Source organism: Petaurus breviceps, unplaced genomic scaffold (assembly GCF_028583685.1).
Source record: "Petaurus breviceps papuanus isolate PSGF00001 unplaced genomic scaffold, PetGlider_PUasm1.0 221, whole genome shotgun sequence".
NCBI lineage: Eukaryota > Metazoa > Chordata > Mammalia > Diprotodontia > Petauridae > Petaurus > Petaurus breviceps.
The window spans coordinates 12,109,864-12,137,345 of record NW_027185877.1 but is presented as its reverse complement, the minus strand read 5'-3'; the positions used below and the strand labels follow the sequence as shown (position 1 = coordinate 12,137,345).

Below are 27,482 nucleotides of genomic sequence, written 5' to 3'. Positions count from 1 at the left end.
TCTCTCTCTCTCTCTCTCTCTCTCTCTCTCTCTCTCTCTCTCTCTCTCTCTCAGAGGCCTTTCGTTCTTGCTCACCCAACTCAGTGAACCAAAGAACCGATGCTGAGAACATTCCTACTCCTGGCTAGATGCTTTGTTGCTCTTTAAACTTAATTTGGTTTTAAGAAAAGTAACTTTGATTGATCAAAAGGGCCATATTGTGGCCAACATAACTTGGCCTATCTAGTTAACTTGCACTAGTGATGGCAATACTTGTGCTAATTTTCCTACATAGATCCTCAAAGGGGACCTAATTAATCCAAAGTGATTTAACTTGGTCCCCACCCCAAAGCTAGTTTAAAGGGAATTTGAGATTTCAACCAAACTAGTGAGAGTCCTTTGGAAGCTGTGAATAGAGGAACTTACCCAACCCCAGCAAGGCTAAAACTCCAGAAAAGATGAATCCTGAGGTGCCTGAGTCATTAGCATTAATGAGGTGGGGTGCTCTGTCTCTCCCATTCCATCAGTTCCCTTCATCGTCATCAGCACCATAACTGTTGACCTGAAAGTTTGGTTAAAGGTCAAAGGAAGCAAACAGGTTAAGTGATGTATAAATTCATATTGTTTATTCCCTTAAAGCTATCAGATACATGCTGCACAGAGCCAAAACATAAGTTCTGACTGTCTGATAAAAGAATGAACAGCTTTAAATATGTTTCAGGACAATCAGAAGTTAGGATGTGTATGTCCCTCAGATTCATGTTATCCATATGTGTTTAATAATACCATGAGAAAGGAAGATTTTTAGTTGAATAAGTTGAAGATACAAATTGACAAGACAGTTGACAAAGTAGTGTCAGTTGGAAATTATGATCCCAGGATAGCTAGGTACAAATAAGTTATATACAGGATAAAATAGCATTAATGGGGGATCAGGAAAGGCTTCTTGTAAAAAGTAATATTTTAGCTAGGACCTAGAGGAAGCCATAGAATCCAGGAAGCAGAAATGAAGAAAGAGAAAATTACAGGAATGGAGGAAAGACAGTGTAAAAGCATGGAGTTTGGAGAGGAGAGAACTGTGTTGTTTGAGAAACAGTAGGGGTCAGTATCTCTGGATTGCAGATTATAGGAGTGAATAATGTGGAAGAAGATTGGAATGATAGGAGGGGGACATATTATAAAGGAATTTCAAAAGCAAAAATAAAATTTTATATTTGATCCCAGAGGTGATAGAGAAGCACTAGTTTATTAGAGGGTGACAAAGGACAGACCTGTGTTTTAGGAACATAATTTTGACAGCTAAATGGAGGATAGATTGGAGTGGGGAGAGACTTGAGGTTGCAATAGTCCAGGCATGAGGTAATGAGAGCCTTGTATTGTGGTGGTGGTGGTGGTGGTGGTGGTGGTGTGGTGGTGGCAGTGGCAGTGTCAGAGAAGAGGAGATATATATGACATCATTTACACAGTAAAATTGATAGGACTTAGCAACAGATTGAATATGGGAGGTGAAAGTGAGTGAGAAGTTAAGGTTGACCCTAAAGTTGAGAGCCTAGGTAACTTGGAAGATGGGGATACCTTGATAATAATAGTGATTTTCAGAAGATTTCAGTTCTTGCCATGTTGAGTTTAAGATTTGTCTACAGAACATCCATTTCAAGATATCCAGTAGTAGTTCAAAATGTGAGACTGGAGGTCAAAAGTGAGGTTAGGGCTGGAAAAGTACATCTGAGAATCATTAGCATAGAGATAATTGAATCTGTGGGAGCTAATGAGATCTCCAAGTGAAATAGTATAAAGGGAAAAGAGAAGAGAGCTGAGAATTAAAATAGCAAATAATAATGAAGTTAGTAAATATTTGCATTTTAAAGTTTTCATTAATAGAACACGTTTGGGGTTTTTAGAATAAGTAATTAGGCTGTGAAATTATACTTTAGCATTCTATGTTTACATCTATGAGAATCATAACAATTACACCTACCAGCTGGCCCAGCAGGTCTAAGTCTTCTCCCCTCTCTCTCTGGCTCTCTCACTCTGTCTCTCTCTCCCTCTCTCTGTCTCTGTCTCTCTCTCTCTTTCTCTGTCTCTCTGTGTCTCCCTGTATCTCTCTGTCTCTGTCTATCTGTCTGTCTCTCTCTCTGCCTCCCCATTAAGGACCCCTCTTATCTTTACTGTGCTCTTTGACTTGTTATATTTCCACTCTGGCATCCCAGGAGAAAATTACTTAAAATTTAGGGTTAGGCTCATAGCTAGGGTCTCCCCAAAGGGGAAGAGTAGAAAGGTACTCAGTGTACAATGGAAATCAGGTTTTGTGATGGATATTTGTTTCCTATGCAAAAAAGGAAGGTCAAGACTTTAGCTTGAATGAGTCATGTGAGAATAGTTATTTTGGCAATTGGGAAGGAAAATGGAAAATGGGACTGCCTTCTCTGCTTACCCTCTAGGGATAGACATCAGTACCAGACATCATCTATAGTTCAGCAGAGCAGAAACAACTGAGAACGATTCACTTCCCTTTTAAAGACCCACGGCAAGCAACTCTTCGTCTCAGTGGCCAATAAAGGGGTTGCTCCTCCTCTCCTCCTTAAGCACGATTAAATTAGGTGCATTTTAGGGTGAGGAAACTGAAACTAACTTTAACTTAACATTAAGTGACTTGTCCAATGTCATATAAACTAGTGTCTAAGACAGAATTTGAACTTGGGTATTCCTTAACTTAGTCCAGTGCAATAGCCATTACACTACCTAGATGCCATTTGACACTGCTTTGTTTTCTTTTTAAAGCACAAGTGTGCTTTAATTTTGATTTTGTTTTGGGGCCTAATATTAGATCTTATCCAAAAAGAAAACTGAAAGCATGCAAATTTAGATCTCTTTAGTAGACTCAAGCCCTCCTTCAAATAAGGATTAGCTAGGCTTAATTGGAAGATCTCAAAGGTATTCTGATGCTTTTCACATTTCTCACTCTGAACTGGAGTTTCAAGTGGTAAAACTGGACCTGGAATGCTTGGGACTTAGTTTCCTCAGGGCCAAACTAACTACATAGCTACCAAATCAATCTTTCTAATGTACAGATTTGAACACAGCTATCTCCCTTGCTCAAAAATCTTCCATGGTTCCACAAAGGATAAAATACAATTTCTTTAGCTTCACATCTATCTTCAAACAATCCAACTCCAACTTTTCTGCCCTTATTTTATGCTATCCCCTTTTTACAAACTCTATGTTACAGCCCATCTCTGAGCTGTAACCTGTCTGATGTCTAAAAATGCATTTTTTCTGTATCTCTGTTGAAATCCTTCTTTCCCATGCTCTCTCCTCCAATAGAACCATCACTGAATTTCTCCAGCTGAAAGTGATTTCTGTCTCCTCAATTTTCTTGGAATACTTTGTCTGGTTTGCTTTTTTAATATATGATTTATTCTCTACACTAACCCAATTAAATTATAAACTCCTAAAGGGTGGGAACTATGTAATTTTTCATCTTGGTATCCACAGTGCCCAGCACAGGTATTTTTAACATACTTGGCCCCTACTAAATAACTGTGAATTTGTTTAATTGAATCTATAAAATGAAGGGATTAGATTAAAGTATCTTTATGGCCCCTTTAGTGTGATAATTCCACAATCCTATGATCACTGCTCAATATAATATTAAACAATATTATTTAATAGAGTAGGTTTTCTTATATGAAGAGGGAAAAGAACACTAGTAAGTTTGTAATCTGTAGATTGTCACATAAATTTGAAAATAAAATAAGGAAACTAAAGTAAATTATACTTTGATCTTTGTTATGTCTCTGATCTGTTCCTGATACCTTTATCATATTAGGTCAAAAACCTGATTATCACATTAAATATCAGAACTCACACCTGATTTTTAAAGCTTGTGATAGTCAAACATTTTCTGAATTTCCTTACTCTACCAGAAACTTTTCAGGAATCCCATATTCTAGAAATTCCCAGTGTCATCTTTGGACCTTTGTTTGTACTTTCAGGTACCTCAATCAAGAAGCCAGCAAGAAGAAAGTGAGAGATCACCATGTCTGTAATTGCAGCTTTCTATGGTGGCAAGTCAATACTCATCACTGGAGCCACAGGCTTCATGGGCAAAGTACTGGTGGAAAAACTACTCCGTACGAGCCCAGACTTGAAAGTTATTTATATCCTTGTGAGGCCCAAATCTGGACAGTCTCTGCAACAGAGAGTATCCCAGATGATTAACTGTAAGGTAGGTTTGCAAATCATTTGGATCATTTCAGCTCTCTGGACCTCAGTTTCATCAAATATAAAACATAATATAAAATGACAGGGTTAGACTAGATTGTCTCTAAATTCATTTCCAACTCTAGAATCCATTATCCAAGTGTTCCTGGCTATGCTGCCATCTCATGTCCTTGAATTGAAACAGAAATCAGTAATTCTGAGTGGGACTGATAGGGAGGACAAAATAGCAACTTGGCAATTCTAACTGAAGAAATCTGTGTGACTAGCTCAAAAAAGCTAAAAGACAAATAGGCAATTGATAAATACAATCTATGCTACAGAAAATTGCCATACTTTGGTCTATGGAAATAATAATCTTATACTTTTCACCGAGGATTGGTATTAGTTTTAAGTTCACACAAACCATGCTAGAGCCTCCCCACACAAGTTTTAAGAATTTTTTAAGCCTGAAAATTCATTTATTCTTGACTACTTCAAATTCAGTTCTACGAACATTTATTAAACATCTACTACATGCAAGGCCCTGTAGGTACTAGTAATGTAAAGACCAACAAGAGTCCCAGCTCTCAGAGGCAAAATAAAATATATACAAACAAATTGTTACAATGTATAAACAAAATCATAAGTGGGAAGGGTTGAATTGTGGAATCGAAGTAATCACTGAGTGTACAAATATTAACTTTTCCAAGAAAGTAAGTTCCTAGAAATTTGGACATATATTTTACATAGGAAAACTTGATATTTAGTATTATAGAAAGGTGTTTCTGCAGCATCATTCATTTCTGTGAAGACCTGAGGGTCCCAGGAATTCATAAAAAGGGAAGTAGAATTTTTAAGACACTAGGAAACTGTAGTGCCCACAGATCCTTGTGACAGCCTGAAGGTACACAGGAGAATGAAGGAGACCTGAGATCAAAATGCTTGCATACAAGATTGGCTGTTTTCCTTTTTTCCTTCCATTGTCCTTAAGCTTCGAACTTCCCCTATTTGTCATGTGGGTGATTGCACTGGCCTGCAGCTGCTGTAAGAGCCTAGTTTACTGACTAAAAGTCAAACTTACAGGTTACTCTGTGAGTGTGATGTGTGTGTACGTGTGTGTGTGTGTGTGTGTATTTTACAGTCAGACTTCCAAGTTACTATGTTTAGAGGGACTAGGGAGTGGAGAGGGAGAAAAGAGAGGGCATACTGCCACTGGACAAGGAATAAAAGATTTTGGGTCCTTCTTGTAAATTAGCCCATGCAACAAGAAGAAATGAGGTAGCTACTGAGGAGGGAGCTTAAGGAAATTGGATCTTGTGGCCACCTATGGATACTATATTCCCTTGCCACATAATTATACAGTGGCATTCCCGTTACTGTCAAGGTCAAGAAAAGCAGCACACAAAATGAGTGAACTGTAATCACTACTGCAATGCCCCAAGTATCATACATGGGGCAAGAAGATGACATATTATCTTGTAAGCACTTCTGAGATGAAAGCATTAAAATTTGGTTGGGAAGTAAAATGTCATCATGACTATATTTCTTGGCACTTGTTAATGGCGTATTTTCTACATTACCAGGTCTGCATTATCATGCAGAAGGGAAGCCTGACATAGAGATAGAGTGGTTGACTTGGTCAGGAAAACCTGAGCTCAAAAAAATGCTACCATACACTTACCAGCTGTATAACCACAAGCTCTCTGAGCCTTCCTTAAAGATTTATCTACTAAGTTATAAATAGGCAGCAATCTACTAATGAAGAAAGTTCCCACATTAACAAAAAGTAATAAATAATTGCGTTCCCTAGCAGAATATACTATGTTGGAGTTGTCAAAATTTTTTGGACAAAATCTTGTGGAAATGAATGTCAAAAACTAAAAATAAATAAATTGAAAAATTCTTTGGACATTAGGGGATGAATTCATAAGATATGTGGAAGAAAGACACTTAAGTACTGGGAAGAAGAGGAAATATTTCAGATCTTATAATAACTTTTAAAATGATAATAAATAGAACATCTACAATTAAATTCTTATATGTCTACTTTCCCATCTATGAAAAATGCCCAGATATCAAATGCATAGTCAATACAGGTATTACCAACCAGTCTTTCACAATCCACATTCTGTACTGGACTATGTCTGAGATGTGCAGAATATATTTTTTTCACTGTATTTATTGCTTGTTTCTTATGAAAAAATTTATTTGATAGAGCATAATACCATCTTAAAGGCATTCTTTCAACAAAGTGATTCCCATCCATTCAAAATTCCTTGAAATATCTAATAGAAGTAACCTTATTCAGTGACTCTGTAATCATAAATTTGAGGTGAAGCATAAAGTATAGAAATGTATGCTTGTCAAAAGCTTGTGCTATTATTGTAGAGGAGATCCTGCACAGAAGTCAAGTCAAAGAGCTATTTGAATGGTGAGATCTTCCAGTTATTTCTGTATGTGGATGATATTGTGTTGGTTGCATCAAGTTTTGGAATATTGTACTGGGAGTGATTCATAATGATCCAAAAGAATTTGGCCTGACCATTAACACAGGGAAGACCAAGTGTATAAAGTGTGTTAAAAAATGTCTGTTGTCCACCTATAGAGATTGTTCATGTGAACAGATTTTGGGTTAGGTACCAAGAAGGAACATAGCCTTCAAGGATCACAAGTAAAGTAGTTTATTACTCACAGACATACAAGCATATAATTCCCCAGGGCTTTAGTCTCACAGGAAAGCTCAGTGGTTCCAGCATTCAACCAAATGCATAGCACAATCTAGAGTCCTGAATTCTGGGTCTCTTGGTCTTTCTTTACTAAATGGAAAGAGGGACCATATAGACAGTCAATCAGCAAACTGCTGTACTGCAACTCTTCCCTAGATATTGTGATTAGGAAAGTTTGATAAATTTATGACCAGGAAAACCTTGTACACTTTGCCTAAATGAAGCTAACTTAAACCAACTATTTGGTACTGTGGGCCAGAAAATTCCATTCTGTAACAAAAGTCACTGAGTCCAAGCATGACTAATCAATTTATTAGGGAGTCCAGGGGTCCCTAATTAATTGGGCCCAAGATCCTCCTCCTGATCAGAGATCCCTACCCTTGGGTGCAATTTCATGATTGGTTAACACCAGAAAAAGGGAAAACTCTATTACTGGTTGAAGGACATGTCCATCAATCATAACCACTTTGTTAGCAAGCTTTTAAGTTACTGACTACAGGTTTTGTTTTTTTCCTTAGTAAAAGAGTTTCCCCTGCCACCTCACTAGACGTTTTGATAGGAAATCAAATATCTGGCATTTTTGGTCAACAGTATGCTAGGAAATAAGGAAGTGATGGGAGAAAATAAAGATCACAATGCAACAGTGACAGAGATTCACGGGCATGAGGCAGGTAGATACTGCAGTAACAAGCTCTGGGATTAGTGTAATGCAATACTATATAACATATATAACTATATGATTCTATACTATAAGCTATAATTATATTGCTAATACACAATATCAATATCACTAATACATAAGAAGTTATTTGGTCCTAACATATATAACTCTTATCCTAACAGCATTAACATTACATAACTAGGGGTGGCTAGGTGGTGCAGTGAATAGAGCATTGGCCCTGGAGTAAGGAGGACCTGAGTTCAAACCGGGCCTCAGACACTTAATACTTACTAGCTGTGTGACCTTGGGCAAGTCACTTAATCCCAATTGCCCTGCCTTTCCCCTCCAGAAAGCAAAAATTTTTTAAAGTTTTAAAAAAAACATCATGGTGCGGCTAGATGGCGCAGTGAATAGAGCACTGGCCCTGGAGTCAGGAGGACCTGAGTTCAAATCTAGCCTCAGACATTTAACACAAAAACTAGCTGTGTGACCTTGGGCAAGTCATTTAACCCCAATTGCCCTGCCCTCCCCCCTCCAAAAAGCAAAAAACAAAAACCAAAAAAAAATTACATAACTAACTTAACCTTAATTCTATTCTGCTTAAGTCACCATCAAATCACCATGAACTGAGTAAATACTGAATAAAATGAGTAGGGATATCAAAATTTTCTTCATGGCACATAGGAATTTCCTAGTACATGGGTGGATTAATTAAACATGAGATACTTCTGTCAGTTTTCTGTTGTTCAATTATTTTTCAGTTGTGTCCAACTCTTCATGACCCCATTTAGGGGTTTTCTTGGCAAAGATACTGAACTGGTTTGCCATTTCCTTCTCCAGTTCATTTTACTGATGAGGAAACTGAGGCAACCACAATTAATGACTTGCCCAGGGCCAGACTTTAACTCGAAAAATGAGTCTTCCTAACTCTACTATCTTGACTCTGCCCCCTCTGCTTAATTCCTAAATGAACTTTTAATTATTAAAGATTGGTTACACACACACACACACACACACACACACCCATACCCATATCCTTAGAATGGTAATTTTGTTGACTCTCACCACTCCTAGCTTGAGGAATTTTTTAGTATATGTCATATTGCATTCTTTTGATCAGTACAAGATCCTTACCTGATACTGTCTTACACATCCTACTCATATACCTAACAGTGGAAGGACCTGGGAACCTTGATGGAGCTGCTACTACATATGATTTAACTTAGACCTTGATTTGCAAATAAATGGTTTTCTTTTTCAAAATTAGATGGGACACATGTATTCTGAGAGTTGAGTTTATTATGTTCTACAAAATTGTTCCTACCAATTGAATTTGTTATTTACTATTTCCCTTTAATTCTAATTCCGTATTATTAGAACTCATAAGAATTAGACTATGGAAAGGCGTAGAAGCATGGTGGTCACTCTCCCAAAGGAGTCTAGTACTGGTAAGCTGGGTCCTCAGGACCTGACTACTCTCAAGGTTACAGGGGTAACCCAAGGACTACTCAAAGGTTTTTTTTTTAAGTTATCATTCATGAGCCTGTCATCCAGTGTGTTCTTCCCTATTTTGCAAATTGTTTGCCAGGCTTCTATGTGGATATGCAGGAGAAACAGAAAACTATGCATGCTCCAGTAACTGTGACCTTATTGATCAGTACCCTTCCTCCATTATACCATTATATAAATCAATACCAGGGCTTAAATAAGAAAAAAAATTCTGAATGTTTTCATTTGAAAATACTTATTCACATGATACCAATGTGAAGGCTCCATAGGTAAATAAATAATTCAAAGAGAAAGATATACTCTGTGGCCCCTTACTATTGGAAGACTTTCTTAATGATGACTTTGGGTAGGTCACATGTAAGAGAAAAACAAACCAGAATATAGGCATATAAGATGAACAATATTCACATAGTGTATACAGTACATAAAGCACAGTATTAGGTATGCTGTGACAATATAGTAATGTGTCATTTACCTAGACTTCAACAACTGGAACAACTTTGTTCCCAATGATGGTTGCTTGAACATTATTAAGGAAAATGAGGAAGTTTTGGTTGCTGAATTTGGTCAGAAAAGTCATGCTGTTGGTGATATTCCTGGAGTCTGATTCACCCATTAGTAGGTCCTTGAACATGCTCCATAACTAAAACATAAACATCAAAAAAGTCATTTGAACAGTCAAAATAAATGTCAAAAAGTCCACACTTAAAACCTATGCATTTTTCACATCAATGAATCCTTTAGATCCTCATTGCCTATTTACTCTTTTTAAAACATTTTAACAGAATTTTAACCAACTCATCATCTGGTCTCTCAACCTACAATAAAATAACAGCATCAAATTAGAAAATATAAACATTAAAAGGCAGGCACACTGATGGCTACAAGACTTGGCAGCAGACAGATTGACAGCAAAGAGGAAAAGAAAAAAATATAATAAGCAGGCTTAGATACTCAAACTCAGACTTTTGGTCTGACTAGCAGACTCAGTCATTTGGTGCAATGGATATTTGCCTTACACATTTCAGTAACTTTTGACACTTATGCTCATAACTGTTAACAATTATGGTCTATATCTTTTTATGTAATGGCACTGTATGAGAGAACTTGTCTTTCAACTTAAAAACTTTCTAGGTTCCTTTCCATTTCATCTGATCATCTCTAAAAAAGCCAGTCCACTTGAAGGTGAAAAGGCAACTGAGTTCATTATTTAAGTGGATGCCAGGTTAAGGAGACCAGTACACAGAGGAGCAGGGAAGCTCAGAGTGAGGATATGATCAGACTGTAGCAAATGAGGAGACTATGATATATTATGTATCAAGTGAATTTTTTAAAAACACAAGGAAACTAATTATGGTGGAAGGAACCATAGACAACAAATCAATATTCAGTAACAAAATTATATGCTCCAAATGCCTTAACATTCAAATTCATTTAAGTATATAATCATTAATAAAAAAACATTAACTGAGCTACAAAAAGACATAAACAGCAACATAATAGTGACAGGAGACTTCAATACCCCTTTCTCAGCTTTGGATGAGTTTAACAGAAAGGTAAATAAAAGGGAAAATATGGAACTGAATAAATTGTAGGAGAAAGTGTCTGAGGCCGGATTTGAACTCAAGTCCTCCTGACTCCAGGGCCAGTGCTCTACTCACTGTACCACCTAGCCACCCCAAAACTGCAAACTTCTACAAGAAGTTAGAAGCTGAGTTCTAACTCCTGAACAAAGTTATTATGCAAAGCTTTCATGAGGGTAACTTAATTAGCTTAACTATCTTTCATTCCTGAAGAAAACTTAACTGAGTTAAATCTTTTCCTCTAGAGAAAACTAGTTAACTGACATTTCTGAGAAGTGAGTAAAATGCTATTCTAGTGGAATTAACTACAATTTTAAGGGAACTGACTTTTTTTTTGGACTATGTTTCTAGCATTTTGGAGAAGTTGACAGTTGAGAATCTAAGAGAATTCTAGTCAGTAATTTATTACTACTAATACAATCAGCTGAGAGGCTAATATTCAAGACTTGTTGCAATATAAAACAAGGCTATTAATTAAACATTTACATTTGCCTCTCTGTTGGCATTGTCTGATCAAACCTTGAGCTATATCTTTCTTCTGGTGGTGTCTGTCTGATGATCTTTCTGCCATCAGACACTGTCACTCCAAGACACCATAGCCACCAGCACTGGCAGGCTTTCCAGGACCTTCTAACATTTCTGAACTCATGAGGTCTCTGGTTGGACACATCCATTTTGAGGCTGCTCAGTTACCCACTTGGAAAAGGAAATAAAAGAAAGAGGTTATGCGGCAACCAAAAGTCCTTGGTATAAATACTACTAGTGGAGTCCATATTCCATATGTGTGACTCCTGCCACCATTATGTCTGAATAGAGTACAGAACTGTCTTCTTCTTATACTAGAATAGCATCTAATCATCCTGGGGATTACAACTAAGAGAGCACCAGCCAGAACCTCTTTTCTTTAGATGACACATCTCTGTTTCATCAACATTCTACCTTTCTAATCTTCTTAGAATTTACTCTTCTCTATATTCTCTATGATCTAGCTACACTAGTCTACTTGCATTTTCTTAAATAGGAACCTTCACCTCCCATCCAGTGCCTTGTTGCTGGCTGTCCCCTATGGCTGAAACGCTCAATCAAACGTTTCATCTCCACCTTTTCATTTTCCTGGCTACTTTCAAGACTCAGCTCAAGTTCTCCCTTCTTCAAGTAGTCTTTCCTGCTCTTCTTTCCCTACTTCCTGCTTCTAGTATCTTCTTCTTTCCAATTATCTCACATATGCTCTGTATGTGTATATATATGTATATATGTGTGTGTGTGTGTGTGTGTGTGTGTGTAGTATATATAATTTTTTAAATGTTGTTTTCCGTATTAGGATGTATACTCCTTGACTTTTTTTGCATTTCTTTGTACTCTCAGTACTTAACACAGTGCCTGGCACTTAATAAATGTTTGTTGATTGACTGACTTGAAATAGTATCTTTAGTTCTTCTTTGCTGCCAAAACTTTGGGCATTTGTAGACACCAGTTGACACCATGACAGTCAGACATTCCAAAGAAGTAATCAACTTTACTAGTGAAGAATTCCAGAGTGTAAAATATAAACAGATCAGCAATTCAAATACAAAGTCTGTAGAGTCCAACTTAGTCTAGTTTAGCATATACATTTGACTGCAGCTTCCAATTTGTTTTACATCACTTCTGTACCAGCTAGGCTATTTTTCTATAGCTCTTCCTATAGAGGTTTTCTCTGGGAGGTACATTCCCAGTATAACTGAATTCATATCAAAACTGCTTTCTTTGCGACCATCTCATTCCAGAAATGGTTGCTCTTATCTCTATATCCTATCCCAAAAACCTTTGGAACTAATTCTCTCCCTGCAACCCTCAACTAAAATTCAGTTCATGAGGAGTTTATTTCCAAGCTCTCTGAAGTTAATTAATAATTTCTAACTCCTAATTCTTAAGTAGGTTGTTTTATTCACTATCTCTTTGCCCAAATTCTTACATTCACTTTGATCTGGCCCAAGTCTCCTCCTATCCTCATAAGCTATTGTCCCATATTTCTCCTCCTTTTTCCAGCCAAACTCCTAGAAAAATTTTTCCATACTCATTGGCCTTTATGGTGAGGGGTGCTATATTTTTCTTCTCTTAATTTTAGTAATTCCATTCTAAAATTAGACTCCACTTAGTTTAAGTGGAAAGTCATATCCATTCCCTATATTTTCATTCACCTTTACCCCAATTCTCCTGCAAGACCTATCAAAAAAAGGAGTCTACTCTCTCTCAGATTCTAGGGCAAATAACAAACTAAAAGTTAGGAAATCTCTGTCTCCTTCCCTAGAACTTAGCAAACTACCCCCATCCCCCAAGGACAGTGGCAGATGATTTATGAACACAGGAGAATATCTATATACTTTTGTGTAGTTTACAAATTCCTGTGTGAAATAGCATTTGCCCCATTAAGCTTTCTCTTTTCTATGCCTAACTGATGCTTCTCCATATCTTGGCATATAACTGAACAAAATAAAGCTTTTTAGTGATTTATACTCTAAATTGTAAGCAGAGGATCTTTTTTTCCTCTCTTATAATATTTCTATTTCCTTTCCTCTCACTTACTTCTTAAAGACTTTGCAATCTGGTTTTTGATCTTACTGCTGAAACTGCTCTCTCTAAAATCACCAAATGATCTTTTAATTGCCAGATCTCAATCCTCAATTGTCTTTTCTCAGTCCTCATCCTTCTTAATCTATCCATAACATTTTTTTTTTGCTTTTTGGAGGGGGGAAAGTAGGGCAATTGGGGTTAAGTGACTTGCCCAAGGTCACATGGCTACTTTTGTGTTAAGTGTCTGAGGCTGGATTTGAACTCAGGTCCTCCTGACTCCAGAGCCAGTGCTCTATTCATTGTGCTACCTAGCCGCCCCTATCTATAACTTTTTACACCATTGGTTATCTGATTTTTCTAGAAATTCTCTCCTCTCTAAACTTTTGTGACACTGTTTTTTTCCTGGTTCTCTTTCTGTCTGACCTCTTCTCATTCTTCACTAGATCATCACCTATGAAAATAACCTATTACTATATCTGGGACATGCTTCTCTATTTGTATTCTCTTACCTGGTGACCCCATCAACTCTACAGGGTTTGATTATCATCTTCATGAAGATGACTACTATATATAGCCATTTCTCTCTCCTGAGCTCTAATGCCACATCATCAACTGCCTCTTACCCATTTCAAACTAGATAGATAAATGGATTGTTCATGCATAAAATTATAGATTTAAAGGTTAAAGGATTCTTAATGATCATCGAATAGAATGCTGTTATTTTCCATATGAAGAAACTGAGGTCAAAAGAGGTTAAGTGACTTGCTCAAGGTCACACAGCTTCTAAGTATCAGTAGCAGAATTTGAAACTAAATTCAACTCTTAAGGCCAGCCTTCTATGTACTATGCCATACTGTCTTCACTGGTTTTTCTTTACATTTTGAAAAGTTCGATAACTCTGGAACTGGAAAGTTTATATACCATAAATGGATATGGCACATAAAGCCTGTTTTTACTATATTTTCCAGGAACCACTGGAACTTTTATCCATTGACATCTGGATATACTAAGAAAACTATCCAAAATTTTTATAAATCCAAACTTATGAAGCTTCGTTAATTTATCCATCTATAATCTATAACCAGAGGAGTGACTCTTTAAATATTTATATTTTGGGAAACTTGGAAGTATTTTTTAGCAGGCACAATTTTTTTCTAAAGGAAAGATAAAACTAATGACCTGAGGCACAGATTGTTGGGAATTTTGCCCTAATGAATCAAGGAACCGGAGCAACTGTTCATCTCTTTCTCCAAGTAGACAAATATTAGTGAATAAGAAAAATGTACTTGTTTGTCCAGTCAGGAGGAGCTTCCAATGTCCATAACTCATGCCAAGTTGTTCCTTTCCTTGGACTTGGCCAATCCAATATTGATAGTTGCAGATTTAGGAACTTGAACAATCCCTCTAACACTGCATCCAATAAATAAGGATGTAATTTATTGGTGACTGAGTTACAGAATCTCTGGATTCTTCCCCTTGACAAAGTTGTAAGTTCTTGGACTACTTAAAGGGATGTGCCTATGAAAGATTTGAGTTGAGAGTTAAAGAAATCTTAGGGGTCACTTAGTTCAAATCCACCCTGCATTAGAACAGTACATCCTTAACAAGTGATCTCTAGACTCCACTTGAAGATATCCAGTGACAGTATTCACAATATTCCAAAACAACCCATTCCATTTCCAGACAATTCTAATTACTGTAGCACATAGGTTCTGTGTATTTGTTCTCCCAAGTTCTAGGGATATAACCCTGAGGTGCTAAGTTTTCATCCTGTATATTTCTACCTAACATCATTTAACCAGTTAACTTGTCCCCAGTAAAAAGTAACTAATTAACATCTTCTCTTACAATGGGATGTTTACTGAGAAGATGTAACAAGGACAGAAGTACAAAAGCATTCCATTAATTGTGACCCTCCTACACCCACTCAATTCTCGGGGAGAGATTCGAAAAAAGAGGTTGCTACAAAACATTTGATGGGTCTTCTCTGCCTCCACCCCCACATTTTTCCTGATGCTTTTCTTTTTCTGTAGAAAGTGACCTCCTACTGAAGTCACTTGGGGTGTTACATAAATGATGGATGAATTACTCCACTGCTTACAGGATGTGGTGTCTCAGCTGCCAGATCAATTTATTCCTGACTAGTTCAAGCTTCAGGAGTGGCTTCTCACCTGGCTTAGCTACTGGTCATGCTCCCTGAGGGAAGCTTGGACGGCTCTTTAAACCTTTCAGAGCTCAGAAGATTGCATCCTGGTTCTGTTCTACTTCTTATACTAATTCATCTAAGATCAGGAAAGAATTAAATTCAAGAGATAACAGATACATTTGTTCATAGCCAATTGGCATCTAGTTGGGGAGATAAAGGCAGATGATGCCTCTATAGCTACTTCTCCCCAACCTAGAGGCCCATAGCATTTTTTTTCTCCTCACTTAAAAGCCACCAGGGAAGAGAGTTAAAGATCCTCCCCTTGAACAGTTCATATGCACACTCACTTCTAGCTAACTAGCCAATTAAAAAGTATTTAGTCACCAAGCAACAAACCAAGAGGAAAAAGTCAGAGGGATAGACCACATGTACTCTGAAGTGGAGAGCAGGGCCCCTCCATTGCACATGACTAGAAGCAGGCACACCAAACCTCCTTGTGGGATGGTACTGTGAAGAACATATTGCACATGCTCTGAGGCTTGTGCCCACACTGGCAAGCCCCCCACTTATTTTAGGAAATATTTCCTTATATCAGATTGAATTCTACCTTTCTTCACCTTCTACCTTATTGTTCTTTATTCTTTACTCTGAGGCCAAGAAAAATAAATCTCATCCTTACACAAAATAGCCCTTCAAATAATTACATCTCATAAACCTTCTGCGTTGTTGTTCAGTCATTCAGTCATGTCTGACTCTTTGTGACCCTGTGGACTAATAGTGTCCATGAGGTTTCCTTGGCAAAGATCTTGGAGTAGTTTGTCATTTCCTTCTGGATTAAGACAGAGGTTAAATAACCTGTCCAGGGTAACACAACTAGTATCTGAAGCTGGATTTGAACTCGTATATCCCTGACTCCAGGCCCACTGGAGTTCTATCCACTGACCCAAAACTTTCATCTACTCCAGCCTGTACTTCCCCTTTTATCTGTAATTAGTCCTTACATGACATTATTTTGAGGTTTCCAAAATATGGTTAATCCTCTTCTATATGTGCCCTAACTTGTCAATAACTTTTGTAAAAAAATTGACTGCCACCCAGAATTTAACACAGTGCTGCACAATGTGATATAATCAGGGCAAAATTCAAAAAGACTAACCTTGACCATTCTGGATATTGTATTTCTATTAATGAAGATTAAGTTAATACTTTTGGATGGCATAAAACACTGTTGACTTCTATTAATCTTACAATATGCTAGAAATCTCTTAAGTATTTTTTATGTAAGCTTTTTGTTGGTCATGTCTTGCATTCTGTATTTAAAACATTATTGATTTTTTAAAACTCAAGTGTAGGGTTTTACATTATCTCAATTAAATTGTATTCATTGTATGCTATCTATGTCTTTTTGGCTCCTAAATATTTGGTATTCTTACAGTTTTGTGTCTTCCACATATATGATTAATTTTTTATCCATACTATCCTCTGAGTTTTTTCTTCTTTGATCTAAACATTATAGTTAATTCATTTGATCCCCATATAACATAGTTTCAAGAATTTTTAGTAACTTGGACCAATTGTTGCTAGAGATACTATAGTATGTCAATTTCTGTCCTGAAACATTGTTCTTAAGTACTTCAGATATGATCTGACCTGGATAACCTATGCTTGACCCTACTTCACTCTGGATAACATAATTTATGCAAAGACCAAAGTTTCAGTATTCATTGATCTGACATCCCCTCCAACAGTACCCATTCATGCCTTCTTATCCTGCGAAATTCTTATACACATCTTTCCATAAATCCACCAAAAAATGATGTACTTGAAACACTGAGAGTTTCTGTCTAGGTCTTTTAAAATATTATGTGTGTCAGTGTAACATATCAATGATCTATCACTTTGAATACTGATATATGTACTAAAAGGCTAACTCAATAGATTGCTCATGTAACTGAATTTCATTCTCCAGGATATTTAGCCTTTTTTATCATATCATAATGCTGACAATCATAACTTTTGTGTATGTATTCCAATATAGCTTGAATATCAGACTCGTATTTAGATATTTGATACTAATTTTCCCCCTGTATCCTTTCTTATCACAGTTGTGTTAAATATACTCATGCAAAAGTTTTCCAACTTCTTGAAATTGAAATTATCTATTTCATCTTCTGTGATTGCTTCAGTCCCTTGTTTGTACTATAACTTGAGTTATAAAAGTGCTATCTTCCCCTTCATTCCTATTTTTTCCATTATTTTCTTCAAGACTCTAGATATTTTGTTCTACAAAATAAAATTTATCATTATTGGGGCAGCTAGGTGGTGCAGTAAATAGAGTACCAGCCCTGAGGTACCTGAGTTCAAATGCGGCCTCATACACTTAACACTTACTATCTGTGTGACCTTGGGCTGCTGACTGATTTCCCTGCCTTCCCCCCTCCAAAAAAGACCCCAAAAATGTATTATTATTTTTGCACACCTCTGTAAAGTATCCTCTTGGTAGTTTGACAGGTTCTATTAAAGTTATGGAGTATTGTCATTTCTACTATGTTGGCATGACCTAACCATAATCATTGACTATCTCCTTCCAGTTATTTAAGTCATTCTTAATTTTTTTAAAGTGTTTTACAATTATATGTACATCGGTCTTGATTGTACTTTGATAGATTGATTCTGAAGTTATTTTAAACATTTTTTAATTATTTTGAATAAGACTTTTCTTTCTTTAGTTCCTCCTTGATTTTTTTTAGTTTTACTGAAATGCTATTGATTTTTGTAGGCTTTAACATGTCAGCAAATAGAGACAGTTTTGTCTCCCCTTTAATTGTCTTTCTGCCTTCAATTTCTTTCTCTTGTCTTATTATTATTGTTAGCATTTTGAGAACTATTTCAAATAACAGTTGGGAAAGTGAGCATCCAAGAATGAATGAATGAAGAATTTATTAAGCACTAACTACACGCAAAGCACTCTGTTAAGTGTTAGTATTACAAATAGAAAAGTAAAACAGACTTTGCCCTCAAGGAGCTCACATTCTACTGAATGAGAAAACACATATAAGAAGTTTCGGCTGCAAATTCGTAAGTTGCAGCAACAAGAAAATAGTAATGCCTCTTCTTTATTTCCACTTTTAAAATCTTATAAGTTTCTCTGATATTGACCATCTGAAAGTTCTGAGGACTTTGGTGATGAGAGCTTTCTTTTCTGGGTCTTCACAGATATGACTGTGCTACCTATAGTTGAAGGTGCCAGGTTACATGTCTATAGGAGTTGCTTCCCAGGATGATAGCTGTGGAAAACATTGCTATTCCAAAGGCTCTTATGTTCAGAGTTCTGCAATGTCTTCATTGGTGTCTGTGTGGTGGTCCAACTTGCCTGGCATATACTGTCTCCTGTTTCTCCCTCAGGCTGCCCCTAGTTTTAGCTAGGCTAGCCCACCTGCCGTATGAATAGTGGGTTGTTGGCAGTTGGTAGGGATGTGTGACCCTTTTCCACAGGAGTTGCTTCCCTGGACGATGACTGTGAAAATTGTTCTAAACTAGGAGTGTTGTTCTGGGGAGCACTGGCACTGGTTGACCTAGATGCTCTCCAAGGTCCCTTTCAAATCTTATAAAAAAGAAAATTATTTTAAAACATTTTCTATAGGTTTATGGAACTAGTTCATAAGGAGAAGGCCATTGTCAATATTTCAGTATAAACCCTGAGGGATCATGCAAGGTGAAGTGCCACAGAATCAGTCTTTGGCTAAAAGGTGACTATTTCTGTTATTGATGATGTTTTATCACAGATGACAGAATTGAGAGCACTTTATTAAGACTAATAGTGAAACCAAACTGGAGGAATGAGAGCTAATATAATAGAAGGATTTCTACTGGTATGCAAAAAAGAAAACAAAATTAAATTCAATAAAACAAATGAAAATTGGCACATTCATACAAAACTAAAAATGACTAAAGTATTCATACCACTGACCCAGTGAGTCAGCCTCTTGAGCATATATATGCTTCAAAATTCAAAAACAGAAGCAAAAATTTAATATATACCAAAATATTCACAGTAGCACTTTGTGGTAGCAAAGGACTGGAAACAAGAGGGTGTCCACTCATTAAGAATGGATAGGGAGAAAACTATGGTGTGTGAATTTAATGGGATATTGTTGTACAATAAATAATAATGAAAAATTCAGAGAAAGTTGGAAGAGTTGTATGAACTGATAAAAGTTCAAAAGAAGAAGTATCAAGAGAACAATATTCACAATGACTTTACCTAGGTAAATGAAAAGGTCCATGAAAGGAATTTAAATGAGCAACTGAAAGTCAATGAAAGCCTTAGAGAATAGATAATGGAGCATACCTCCTCTACAAAAGCAGAATATTGCACATTTTTTCAGATATCATCTCTGTTTCAGATATGTTTGCTTAATCTTCTTTTTAGTCATAGAAGAATATTCACTATGAAAAGAGAGTGGAAAATGATTATGATATAAAGAAAGTACATTTGGTTGGCAATGAAACTTTTGCTGGAGAAAGAGACTGGCTACATATAAGAGCCACTGGGGCGAAAAAATCTAAATTCAAAGGAGATAAGAAACTAGACAGCATTTTAGTCAGCCCTCAGGATGTGGTAATCTACAGAGAACTATATTGTTCTTTTAAATGCTTCCTGTCATCAGAAGTATTAGCTTATACATGGATAAACATATTAAGTATCTAGCAGAAGTAGAAACAGAGGTTCTTGAAATGAGAAACCAATTTTCTCATTCTTCTGAATAAACTTTATTGCTGGCTTGGCAGGTTTCTGTCTTGCCTATGGGCTGTAATACTGTTGCTATAAATAGAATAGTTCATCATGTTAAAAAATAAATTAAAAGAAAAAAATTTGGCCTTATGGTATAGTCTAACTATTCACTCTCTACAAGGGTGCTTTTTGAAACTGTTGCCATGTCAAAATTAAAACTTCCAGTGTTATCACTTCAGATACAAATTCTGGATTTTGTCATGAACATACCTGCACAAAATGGCGCAGGCTGAAATCTGCCTGGCAAAGTTTGCCAAAAACAGATAGTTGTTCAATTCCTTAACTTCGGAATACTTTGCTCTTGAAGGAATAATTTGCTTGTAGTCTAAGGTGATATATTTCTTCACAAACACTTTAGCCACAAAATTAGACACCATACTTTTTCTTAACCTGTCCTTTTCCCTCCAGATAAATTTTTTGGTAACAAAATTTCTCAGGGAAGATTTTTGTTACATTGCCACCAACTGTTGTTTATGTCTGAGGAGCATATATTTTATCAGGGGTTTGATCTCACCAGCAGAAATCCTAAATCAGATTGGAACAATCCATCTGTTACCGACTTGCTCAGTCTAGGAATACACATTATTTGTTGGAAAGCCAGGAAGGTTTTCATTATCTTTAATTTACATTTATTCTCTCCTGAATAGGTAGCCTCCTGAAAAGACTACAAAGAATCAGACAAATGCAAGCCCTTTTATTCCATTTGAATTTACTGCCTTGTTCCTCCCCTCAGTACTAGGATTGGTCCCAGCTCTTCTGGGTTACAATCTTTCTGACCTGCCCACTACATATGTTTCCTTAGTATGTCCCCCCCCCACTCAATATGAGCTTCATGTGTTCCATGATCGGAGAATGAAATTTTAATTCTATATGGGGTGTGTCAGCTAATATGTATGATGCTAGTTAAGCATGCATGTTAATGAAAAGTGGGTGACCATCCCTTGACCCCCAGCTGGTCTGAGCTAGCTTAGCTCAAGGCCCTTTCCAAGTTTTAGTTACTATATTTTTTTCTTCTTCTAAACTCTATTTCTTGGTTAGGAAATTAATCTGAATTTTTATTTTTTAGAGTTGTTTTCCATTATATTTTTGTGTTCATTGTACAGATTGTTCTCTTGCTTTGGTTTATTCTTCAGTAGTTCATTCATGCACGTGTTCCAAGGTTTCTTTTAATTCATCACGTTCATCATATCTTATGCACAGTCATACATCATATGCCACAATTTGTTTGGCAGATGATGGTTTCAGGTTTTGGTTACTGCAAAATTGCTATTATGAACTATATCCTACTTCTGACATAAAACAGAGACATTAATTCCCATAATACCTACCTCAGAGTTTTGCTATAAGGGTCAAAAGCTACAGCTTTTTTTTGTAAGTATGAAAGTCAAATATTATTAAAATATACTTAAATATACTCATACCTTTTAACTACCCCTCACTCTTCTCCCTCTACTTCAGGGAATCCTTAGTGTTTTGCCTATCCCTATAAAGAAACTCACTGCTTCTTTTGTACTAATTTGTCCATCCTTCCAACCATTCATTTGAAATGATTTATTTCATTGAATCCACAAAATTGAAATTAAATATCACCAGGGATTTGGGAAGATTCTTAGTTTTCCCACAAGAAGATCTTCAGATAATGTCAAGCCAAGAGTTATCAGGGCCATGTCATTAACTCCTGGTTGGTGACATACATGTGTCAATATCAGAGGGAGTAAAAAGAACCTCATTATTCTACCGAAAGCATTATAAAGACACTTGAAACAATGACATGTGTCCTTTTTAATGCTTTGCCTTAACTAGAAATGACATATCCTCTGTCAATTGCCCCCAAGGCTGTTCTCCCCATATATATAGTTTATCATATATTGCCTAATGCAGCTGCAGTAGATACTGCAAATAAACTACTGTTGCCAAGCCCCCTTTTTCCCACCCTTTTGAAATCCAAAAGGTCATACTTGGATCTATTGTTTGTGATGAAAAACCTCATCCAAAATTTAATCAAGAACACGGAGATCTCTTAGGATAAGAATGGGAATTTATTCTTTTTGCCTGGAGAACAGGGCGGTCTTCCCCATGACTGATCATGAGGGAGAGGCAAGTTACAAAAGGCAGAACAAGAATTTATACCCTAATGCAGTCAAATCCCTTCCCCCATCTATCCCTTCTCCGATTAGCTGAGAGGTGGGCTCAAGTCTCGGCATAAAAATCTTCCACAATGGAAAACAACAGGGAAGCCTGTCATTATTCCTCAGTGGCTGAGACACAGGCTTACAAAGAACAAGGATGCTGACTGACAGCAAGGGAAAGGGGGAAGGGTCCCAAAGCAAGGGAGGAGGAGTGAGATTGGGCTGTCTCTGACTCCCACTGGCCGGAAGGAGAGGCCCACAGAGGTAGGAAATCAGAATGCCTCCTGAAAGGGCTTGCTGCTGTTTGACAGCAGTAATGGGGGGAGGGGAAAGGTGAAGTAGACAGTCAGAACTGACACCAATTTGGGGCGGCTAGGTGGCACAGTGAATAGAGTACTGCCCTGGAGTCAGGAGGACCTAAGTTCAAATCTGGCCTCAGACATTTAACACTTACTAGCCTTGTGACCTTGGGCAAGTCACTTAACCCCAATTGCCCTCCAAAAAGGAAAAAAAAGGAACTGACACCAATTTATAAGATCCATTCTGAGAACTTTTCAAGTTTTCACTCCCCATACACTATTAATCTTAGTCACCTAAGATCAGGAAAAAATAAATGTAAGAGACAGAAGAAACAATAGTACCATGGATTCATGACCATATGGTGACCTGAGCGCAGGGAACAGGCTACAGGTACTACCTTTCTCCCAACCTCACGTTTACAACAGTTTTTGCCTTACCACCAGGGAAAAACAAAGAGCTATATACATTTTTTTAAGAATTGTCTTTTGTATTCACATATAGTTTCAGCTTAGCAATCAATTAAAAGGCTTTCCATCATCATACAGTAAGAATTTAACAAATGTCAAAAGGAAGAATTAGGTAATGATGAGGTATTGACCTATCTCTATGCTTCAGCTTTTTGAAAAGGCCAAAGAAATTTGCCCAAATATCTTGGAGAAGATCAGACCTATTTATTCAGATCTCACAAAGCCAGATTTGGGCATCAGCAAAGAAGATTTAGAAGAGCTCCTGAGCCATACCAATATCATCTTCCACTGTGCAGCAACAGTTCGCTTTGATGATCCACTCAGGTACGTTCACATTTTTTTTTCTTTTTAGTTCAGGGTAGAAAATCATAGCCTGAATATAAATGGATGGAGAAATCTATCTACTCCAACAAAATCTGATGTGATATGGCAATCAGGCTTTGAATTAGGCTTCTATATTAAAACAAAACAAAGAGCATTAATTTAGCCAGTGACAGAGACTTTTCTTTTTTCTTTTTTTTTGTTTCACAACTGGGTTAATACCAAGGGATGTGTCCTGTAGTAATATCTCTTTCTTAGATCCCATATACTGTTACTTGTTGTTAAAATCATTTAACCGCCGATTGAGGGCACAAATTAGAATATTTCTTTTTTCCTGAAGGTCAGAATCAAATCATTACCTAAATGTGATTAGAAACTCTCATCATCCTTATCTATTTCACAAATGTAAGAATTATGGTTATGTGAGGGGAAAGAAGGAGATACATAAAGAGATATTGGGAAAGTAGAAATTCTAAAATTTGACAATAAATTGGATATGTGAGATGTGAGTGAGGAGTAGAAGACAACAGTTAAGGCTGTAAGCCTGTGTGGCTGTGAAGTTGGTGGTGCCCTACCCTCAACAGTTCTAGGCAAGCTGGGAAGAAAGAAGGGTCTGAGGAGGAAGATAATGAATTCTGTTTGAGGAAATGCTGATTTTAAGGTGTGCATGGAACCTAAGGAACATTTAATTCTTAATGTCCAAAAAGGAGTTCACGATACAAGACAAAGTCAGCAAAGAGGTTCGGAAGGGATATATAGAATCATCTGTATTGAAATGATAATTAAATCTTGGAAGCTAACTAGATCAGTAAGTGAAATAGTGTAAAGGGAGAAGAGAAAGTAAAAAACACACTCTCTGGGGACATCCAGGTTAGTGGCACGACACGAATGAAGAACTAGCAAAGGAGACTGAAGAAGAATAGTCAGACAAGTAAAATAAAGCAGTGTGGAGAGTACCCAGGAGGAAAAAGTGATCAAAAGTGTCAAAAGTTGCAGGCAAGTCCACAAAGATGAAGACTGAGAAAAAGCTGTAAGATTTGGCAATTAGAGATCATCTATAACTTTGAAAAGGGTGATTTCAGTTGAATGATGCAGTTGGAAGCCAGAGTATATTGTTTAGAAAAAAGTAAAAGAAACTGGTAGTACCCTATATAGTCTGCATTATCAAGAAATTTAGCCAAAAATGGGGGGTAAGATATAAGATAAGGACTAGTGGGGATAGCAGATAAAATGAATTTGGGAGATGGGGGTGGGAGTTAAAGATAAGGGAGGCATGGGCATGTGTGTAAGTGGCAGGGAGCCAATAATTAGGGAGAGATTGAAGATGGGGGCTGTGATAATGGAGGCAGTATACTGTTGAAGCAGTAGGGGATGGGATCAAGAGTTTATTTAGAGGAGTTAGTCTTCAGAAGGAAAAAGATCAATTTTTCATCCAAGCTAGTGTGAAGGAAGATAAAGAGGGATAAAATATTTGAAAATAGGGAAGCTCTTGGTGAATGATTTCAATATTTTAAGTGAAATATGAAGCAAGAGCTGAGGATGAGAAGACAGGGCTTGGAAGACCACACACAGCCTTGAGCAGAAATGAAAAAGTCTGGAACATTACCCTATTGAATGGGATAAAAAATTATTTGGGGGAAATTGAATGTTTGTGTAGCTGTCGGATAACAAAAGTTATGTACACTAAAGTATAAATAGCAAATAAGATACTAATTTCACCAAATGATGGGAACCTTGTAGACAAGTGACAACTACATTGGACTAGGGGACCTGTAAGTCCAAATTTAAGAGACTTTAATTCTAAATTCTAAGCTTCCCCGAGACATATTCAAATCTATAATGCCCTTTATACAAACCTGTTACATTTCCTGTATTCTATTTTCATGATGTTGGAATTGCAGGTGATTTTGCAGATTTGATCAATATTATATTTATATTAAAAGTAGTAGGAAATCTGACTTCTGAGAGCCAAGATAGTGGATGGACCAGTAAACAGCTGCAATTCTCCCATATTTACATCCAGACAACAATACAGTAGAGCCTCAGAACAAATCCTGGAACAGAAGAACCAGCAAAAAGACAGAATGAAACAATTTTTTAGCACAAGAAACTTGAAAGGTCAGCAAGAAAGGTCCATCTCTCTCAGGTAAAAGGGGAGCACAATCCAGGACAGGAAACACAGCACCAAGCCCCACCTCAGCAAGAGATCCTGAGCCCCAGTGTGGTAGAGCAGGCAAACACCAACACCTTTGTTGCCTTAGCATAGCAAAGGGAACCAGCAGACTCCACCTCTGAGAACCACCATAACCCCAGGCAAAGAGGCATCCTCCAGAGGCCTGACCACCATGTGCTTCAAACAAGGAAATGCTGAAATATCCCATCAGACCTTAGCATAGACCACATACCAACACTAGGACCCCAGCTCAGCACCAGGTAAACTACCAGACCCCTACAGCTTCCAGCAGCACCAGCCAAGCCCCCCCAACACCCACCCCCCCAGCACCCCACCAGATACAATGGGCCTCAGGACAACATCAGTGCAGCACCAGGTTAAACAGCCAGAGCCTTCAGCCACTAACAAAAAAAGCAGGAGATAGTGCCCCTGCAACACTGGGAGCAGAGCTCAATTTTTTTTTTCAAATGATTTATTAACTTCTGGTTTACATCATTCATTTCCACCAGATTTTGAGTTGCAAATTTTCTCCCCGTTTTTCCCCTACCCACCGCCCCACAATAGCAGTCCCACAGAATATCCTATCCTACAATCTGATCTCTCCCATATCTTCTCCCATATTCCCTTTGACTTTTCCAGTAGTGAAAGATGGATCTCTATGCCCCAGTGCCTGTATATCTTATTTCCCAATTACATGTAAAATAGTTTTAATAATAGCATATATATATATACACACACACACACACACATATATATATATATATATATATATATATATATATATATATATATATATATATACACACACACACACACACAGAAACATTTGATTTTAAAACTTTGAATTCCAGATTCATTCCCTTCCTCCCTTGTCACCCACCCTTACTGGGAAGATAAGCAATTCAGTATAGATTGTACATGTGTAGCTATGCAAAACATTACCATAGTAGATATATTGTAAAAGACTGATTGTATTTCCCTCCCTCCTATCCCACCTCCCACTTGTTCTATTCTCTACTTTGATACTGTCCCTTTTCAAAAGTGGGTGCTTTCAACTTTCCTCCCCCACCTAGCCTGCCCTCCCTTCCCTTTTTTTTCAAATGCTTTATTAACTTCTGATTTGCATCATTCATTTCCGCAAGATTTTGAGGTACAAATTTTCTCCCTGTTTTTCCCCTACCCACCACTCCAAAATAGCAGCCCCACAGGATATCCTCTCCTCCAATCTGCTCTCTCCCATATTTTCTACCATACCCCTTTTGACTTTTCCAGGGGATCTCTATGCCCCAGTGCCTGTATATCTTATTTTCCAATTACATGTAAAATAGTATTAACAATAGTATATACATATATATATATTTAAACATTTGATTTTAAAACTTTGAATTCTAGATTCATTCCCTTCCTCCCTTGTCACCCACGCTTACTGGGAAGATAAGCAGTACAGTATAGGTTGTACATGTGTGGCTAATGCAAAACAATAACAGTAGATATATTGTAAAAGACTGACTATATTTCCCTCCCTCCTATCCCACCTTCCACTTGTTCTATTCTCTGCTTTGATCCCATCCCTTTTCAAAAGTGGGAGCTTCCAACTACCCCCCTGCACCTGCCCTCCCTTCCATCATCACCCCTCTCATCCCCTTCCCCCACTACTCTCCTGGAGCGTAAGATACCCTGTTTAGTGTGTATTTCATTCTCTCCTCAAGCCAAATTCAATGGGAATAAGGTTGACCCATTCCCTTTTGCCTTCCTATTCTTCCCCTCCATTGTAACCATTTTCCCTTGCCTCCTCTATATGAGATAGTTTACCCCATTCTGTCTCTCCCCATCTCCTCTCATTATATTCCTCTCTCAACTCTTAATTTCACCTTTTAAGTATCATCCCTTCCTGTTAAATTGGTCCTGTGCCCTCTATCTATGTATACCTGTAAACA

General features: G+C 37.3%; 1 protein-coding gene across 3 annotated transcripts in view; it reads left to right on the top strand.

Moving 5' to 3' along the window:
• Positions 1 to 27,482, top strand: part of FAR2 (fatty acyl-CoA reductase 2) — a 189,564-nt gene that overhangs the window by 101,160 nt on the left and 60,922 nt on the right. For all 3 annotated transcript variants that reach the window (XM_069094892.1, XM_069094891.1, XM_069094890.1), the window contains 2 exons: positions 3,975 to 4,207; positions 23,200 to 23,375. In XM_069094892.1, the coding sequence (XP_068950993.1) occupies positions 4,019 to 4,207; positions 23,200 to 23,375 (365 nt within the window). In that variant the 5' untranslated portion in view covers positions 3,975 to 4,018. The remainder of the gene's footprint in view (positions 1 to 3,974; positions 4,208 to 23,199; positions 23,376 to 27,482) is intronic.